A 6,667-nucleotide genomic window follows, 5' to 3' on the forward strand; every position below is an offset into this window, starting at 1 on the left:
ATTGCCTGCAAAAAAAAGAGAAAAGAAATGCATGTCTTGGTGGAAAATGGGTAGGTAGGAAGATCAGGTAATGAAAAGGAAAATTCTCCCCCCAATTGCACTTCCCTTTTTTTTTTTTTTTGAATGTAAAATTTATACACAAAATACCACGTGCAGTCGGTGTGTTGCGTAGTTGTTTTTACCACCTTTCCTAGGGAATAAAAAGTCGATGCTCATATTAGTCCTCCTGTGAGCAGCGGGCCCCCTTTTTGTTAGGACTGATATCGCCCCCTCCCCGCGCGCGTAGATTCATGTGTGTAGTATTTACTTATTTATTGTGCGCGCCATTTTACCAAGAAAAATGGGGAACTTTTCCCACTGCATATTTTTTTGACGTTTTTTAATTTATGATAACTCAATCGAAACTAATTAAATTTGTCCCAATTTTTATTTTAAAAAAAGTAAAACTCATGTTTGGCACACGCGGGAGACGCAAAAGAGACACAGAAGATACGTATAATCCAGCTTAAGTTGCCCCCACCGACGTACAGCTCTTTACACACCGTTTTCATCTTTGTAGGTTTACGTTTGTTAAAAAGAAGAAGAAGAAAAAAAATTGATATATGCCTGTGCAACAAGTATAGTATGGGCAAGTCCACTACGCACATATAACCACATGCGTGAAAAATAATTCATCGTTCTGTCCCCAATCGCGCATTGATACCAGTGCCTATGAGGCGGGGAGTCGACCAGTATTAACGTCAAATGTTGTCTCTCTTTCTCTGTCTTTATGACTTTTTCAATTCAGAGCGTCCACACTTCAACAACTAAAACAAACGCAAAACAAACGTAATATTGAACAAATGAACACAAAAAAAAGGCAAGTTGCAACTGCGCAGGTGCAGACGTACAGGTGTATACCTAATATATGCATATGTAAGTACGTATTTATGTACGTACGTATGTACACACATGTGCGGCGCAGCGACTGCAAATAAGGGATAGTCTTTGACAAACTTGAAAATGGCAGGAAAAGGTGGCGCTGGGGATCAAAATTGCCACGTGTAAAATTCACTGCATGTATGTAAAACGATGCGTATCTCTGTGCAGGGGAACGTGGGGGCACTCAGAGGTTCTTAAGAAAAATTTGAAAGAATATTGGGGGCATACGTGTAAAAATTTATAAAATGGCAAACGAGTAGGCCTGCGCGTCTGCACACATTACATATATATGTGTATTTATGTAGGCACGCACTGTAATGCCCCCAATTCAAGTTCTCCCCTCTTCGAATGAGCTCTATTGAAAAAAAAAAAAAAAGGGCGATGAGAGGAAATAAATGAATAGAAACTAAATCATCCTAGCTAATTCGAATGAGGGGCATATTCTGAGAAGGCAAATGTTCACCAATCTGTGCTTCTAGTGACCCATCAGAATTGTCATAGCCATATGCATATCATGCGTGTGTCACAAGACGCGCATATGTTAAGGGGGCACATCATTGGAGCCTTCTTGACTGGGTTGCGCCTTTGCAATAGCTTCATCCTGGCTACCTTCTTCACGAGTCCCATCGGGGATGCGCAAATAAATAGGCATTTGCGCACCTACGTTTGTGCAGAGCTGTATTCTCACGTGCTCATTCAAATGGCATGCCCCCCTTGATCGACATTCCAAATTTTGCGAACAAGCACTTTAGGCGGAGGACTAACAAACGGGAGTGCAGACCGCGGTGGAGACAGAGGTGAAGACAGCGGTGGGCATGCTTCCACCTTCCAGCGCTTAACTGAGAGTGCATGTTCAGGGGGTATATACCCCTTTCGTGTAAAAAAAAGAAAAAAAAGTGGACTTACCCAAGTGTATAGTAGTGGGACTATTTCCACTGTCCATTTTAAGTTCCTCCTTTTTTTTTCTCACATGTCATGGTGCGCCTGCTGCCTCAACGTATATATATATTCGCATTTTGGATACACATTTCTGTTGCAAAACTGTTTATCGGGTTTATCGTCCGGGAGATGCACCCTGTGCTGAGCGGTTTGCCCCTTTTCATAACGTTCACGAGAGGTATCTATGTGTGTATATGTTTATTCACACTCCACGGTGATCGTGACTGTGGTGATCCTGCACCCGACCCCATTAGGTAATCTTGCTGAGGAAGTAGAATGACGCGATCTCGTACAGCATGTCCTTACTAACAGGGATGTTGTGGCGTATGTAGGACTTATTTATCTTAATAACTTCGTAAAAAATGATGCAGGCATTTTTGTGTTCCTCCATGATATTTTTCTTCGCAAGCACCGAGTTGGGGTATATGCTAACGACCTGATTAAGTTTTATTATTTTAAGTTCATTTTTATTAACGGGCAAGGCAGCATTGGTGAAGAAGGCACTGACAATGCACTTCTTCAGGCTACATATAGCGTCGTGATTCTGAATACCACAAGAGCTAATGGGCAAATCGATTTTCTCGCAGATGCTCACCAGCTGCGTTTTGATGTCCTTAATTTTTAGCAATGTATGGTATTGCAAAAAGTGGTCGTAGCAGAATGACGTGGAAAAGTTGTTCTCTTCGCACTGTTTATATATATTTAGGAGGAGGAGAAAATCTCCACCTCCTTCTATGGTAAACATTTTCTTGACATTTTCCGCCTCTTTTTCCTTTCCTTTTTGAACGTAGAAAATGTTATTTGCATGTGTTAGCATAGCTGTGATGCATAAAATCTCGTCTACACAATTATACTTCTCCGATGCTGACAGAATCATTTTACTTGACTTGACATCTGTAGGGAATTCAGCCATCTTCCTCCCCGTTTTGGTTAAGTTCCCCTCATCATTTAGTGCACCCAAGGAGTAGAGAAGTTCTAGTCCTTTTATTATCACGACCGGGGAAGGAGGGTCTAAAAAATCGAAATTTATAATATCATCCATGCCGAGACTTTTTAGTAATAAAATCATACTGCTGACTTCGCATCGTTGAATTTCTGGAACGGAGTTGTCATTCAGATCGATGAAGGACTTCTTCGTGAAGAGGCGAAAACATTTTCCATCTTGTTTTCTACCTGCTCTACCTGTCCTTTGATTCACAGATGCTTTGGAGCATGGTAAAGTTACTAGGGATTCAATCCCCGAGTTGGGATTGTACACTTTCTGCTTACACAGACCTGAATCAATCACGTACACTATGTTCTCTATGGTGATACTCGTCTCGCAAATGTTTGTTGATAGGATAATTTTTCTGGTGCCTCTCCGCCTGGTTACCTTCGGCTCACCGGCTGGTGCGAGCTCACCTGTTTGGAGGTTCGCGTTGGTAGAAGGGGCTTCCCCCTGTTGTGCTTCCCCACCGTTGCCGCTCTCCGGGCCATCCCCCTTCCCGTGGTCCTCCTCCGCCACATCCTCGAATATCCGCGCCTGCTGCTCCACGGGCAGGGAGGAATAAATAGGCAAAATGACCATGTTGCGAAACCTTGGGGCTAGTTCGATGAGCTTATTTTCCAGCTCCTGCTGCACCAGCTCGATTTCAAACTGACCGGGAAGAAAGACCAAAATGTCTCCCTTCTCCTGCGTAACGTGGATCTGCAAAATGGTAATCACAATAGCGGACAAATAATTACTCTCATTATTTATCGTGTAGTAAATATCAACGTTGTATTTTCTACCCGGCACATAAAATATGGGGGCGCAGTTAAAGTAGGTGGAAATCTTCTCAGCGTCTAGAGTTGCCGACGATATGATAATCCGTATGTCGTCCCTAAAGTTGCAGATGTCCTTTATTATGGGGAGCATCACATCGGTGTGTAATGCCCGTTCGTGAGCTTCATCAATTATTAACACCGAAATGTCATCTAGCGTTGGGTTGTACAATAAAAGACGTAGGAACATGCCATCCGTCATGTAGACTATCTTTGTTGACTCACTCGTTTTATTTTGAAATCGAATAACGTAGCCAACTTCCTTTCCCACTTTTACATTCATCTCATCGGCCACCCTATTTGCTATGGCTATACATGCGATTCTTCTGGGCTGCGTACAGACTATGTTTCCATACAGATGGTATTTACACTCGTGCAGATACTGCGTTAACTGTGTGCTCTTTCCGCTTCCTGTTTCTCCAACTAGAATTAAAATTTTATTATTTTTGATGGCCTTTAAAATGTCATATCGATAACTATATATGGGTAGCCTCTTCCTGTCATCGATTATTTTCTTCATTTTTTTCTCTTTCTTCCTTTTAATGTCTTCGAACAGTCTTTGCAATTCCTTTTCCTTTTCTTCCATTCCGTAGAGGCTGTCCAGGTGCACGAATTCGACCACGTCCGTCAGGCCGTTTCCGTTCCGCTTGCGATCACGGCGGTCATGGCGGTCGTCACCATCGGCACCATCATCACCATCGTCGCTATCTCCACCCCGATGATGTTCGCTTCCCTTTTTCTTCTTTTTCCCCCTGCTCGACTTCTCCCGAGTTTCGCTTCTCCCTCCGCAGCCTTCATCCCCTTCACGGTCATCGCTCGCTCGGTGGTGGCTATGACCCTTGGGGATGCCCCTTTCTGGGCGGGCTCTTGCACTGGAAAGGGAGCTTTTGTCGATGCGTCTCTTCTCCCCTCTATGCCTTCGCCCACTGCCGCTGCCGTTGCCACTACCAACAGCACTACCGCTGTCGCTTTTTTTTTTTTTTTTTTTACATTTTTTTTTTTTTCGTTCCTTATCCCTTTCGTACTTGGCTTTCTCCTCATATTTCTCCTCAGACTTCTCCTCAGACTTCTCTTCAGATTTCTCCGCATATTTCTCCCTTTTTACGCTCTTCCGATTTGCCAAGTCGTCCTCAAACACAAAGTCATTTTTAAGGCCTTCACTTATCCCCACCCCCGAACCGAATTTTAAAATCCCTTTGCTAATTACCTGTTCATCATAGTTGTAGACGGAAGGATCTCCCTTCCCCTCTCTAACTTGCGTCGTATCAGCATCGGCGCCCTTCTTCGCTGCATCAATTTTGTCCAAATCTTCCTGGAAGAGGTAATAATTTTCTTTTAGCTTTTCCCTTAACTTTATATTCTCTTTAGCTATATCATAGATCCTCTTGGACAGTTCCAATTCTTTAAGTTCCTTCCCCTCCAATTTAATTGTACTATATAGGAGTTCATCATCCAGTAGTTTCTTCGTTACATCTAGCTTTTCCCTCTCTCTTTCTTTGAGGTACTTTCTTCGAGCATCCTTCTTCAGCAATTCAACATAATCTGCGTCATTTTTTAAGTTTTTATTTCTACCTGTTCGGTATTCCAGATGTAGGGGGTGTAATAACTTTTCGCTGATTTTTGCGTCCTTAACCGATTGGTCATCTTCTGTCCGGATTTTTTTTTTCGTTTCATCATCTTCGAATTCAATGGGCCGTTTGTGCGCCTCCGCCTTTTCCCTCATCCTGGCGCGGTGCAGGCAATTTGGGGGGTGGCAGCTCCGAGGAGTGCTTTTGGAGTACTTTTGGATGGCTCCCTTTGGGTTGCTTCCTTTGGGTTGCTTCCTTTGGAGTGCCTCTTTTGGGGTGCTTTTTGAGTGCTTATTTTGGCCTATACCCAGATGTGCACTCTTCTGCGCCAACAGAAGGGGGGGGCCTCTAAAAGTCCAGAATTTTCCGCGCACGTTCCCTAATCCTCGCAACAAACGTGGTGAGTTTCTCCCCCCTCCCGCTCGAGAAGCCTCTCCACATGCGCATAACCAGCGATGCAACGGTGTACGCAACTGTGTATTCAGCTGTGTATGCAGCTGTCTATGCAACCGTGCATGTACTCTACATGAATGGACAGCTCGTCGGAGGGGCCCCTTCCAACGATGGTTTGTTGATGATTATATGAATTGTGCCTCTTCCTCTGGCTGCTCTCCTTAGACCGTTCGGTAATTTCCCTCTTGTAAAAATGGACCAGACAAACGGGTTCAGGTGGAGAGTTAATAATCATAGGGAAGCAGCATATGGCATTCGCATCACATGTAAAAGCTTCCATACGCACGCTTAACGGGTTAACAATGACGAGAAAAGAAGGAGCAAATGGGGACACAACTACCCTTTCGTGAAATTGAAAATGTACTTACGAGTAACGCGATAGAACACGTAAGTACATAAGTAAAAGGAGCAGATGCAAACTGAAATAGGATGTTCGTTAAGGCGAATTTTTTTTTTTCTTTTTTTTCCCTGCCGATAGACGTGGTTGCAAACGGGAGACCTCTCCGTTGGAGAACGTAAAAGTGCCCTACCCCTATAGATGATAAATACGAGTGGGTGCCAGGAAGAGCCTCCTTTTACTATCAAATGCCCATTTGATGACGTGCGCTGTGCATATTAAAAATAACAAAAAAAAAAAAAACGTGCGTCATTATGTGAGTTAAATTGGGAAGTGCCGAGTGAATCGATGATTTGAAGAGGGGGGAAAAGTCATACGATCGAAAGGGATAGAGGCAAATTGACATGGATGCAAAGTCTCTACAATTTTGACGCTGCTAAAATGTCAAACTAATTTTCATAAAATGGGGAGAAAATTCATAAAAGGAAAAGAGGCACGCTTGGCGCATTAGTCGGGAAAAATTAAAAAAACGGCAAATGGGGGAAAGGGGCGACGTGGCCACAGGTTGATGATGCCCCTGCGCGGTTATGTGCTAAAAAATGGGACGACGGCCGAAGACGTGCAGATGTACTTGTTATGCAGAATT

General features: G+C 43.6%; 1 protein-coding gene across 1 annotated transcript; it reads right to left on the bottom strand.

Annotated features, from left to right (window-relative positions):
- Positions 1-2,110: 2,110 nt before the first annotated feature.
- Positions 2,111-5,386, bottom strand: C922_03502 (adenosinetriphosphatase; the record flags this gene model as incomplete). Its single annotated transcript, XM_008819094.1, has 1 exon — positions 2,111-5,386. One exon carries the CDS (start codon positions 5,384-5,386, stop codon positions 2,111-2,113), a length of 3,276 nt encoding a protein of 1,091 aa, XP_008817316.1.
- Between the last annotated feature and the right edge of the window lie 1,281 nt (positions 5,387-6,667).

This window comes from Plasmodium inui, assembly GCF_000524495.1.
Source record: "Plasmodium inui San Antonio 1 unplaced genomic scaffold supercont1.15, whole genome shotgun sequence".
NCBI lineage: Eukaryota > Apicomplexa > Aconoidasida > Haemosporida > Plasmodiidae > Plasmodium > Plasmodium inui.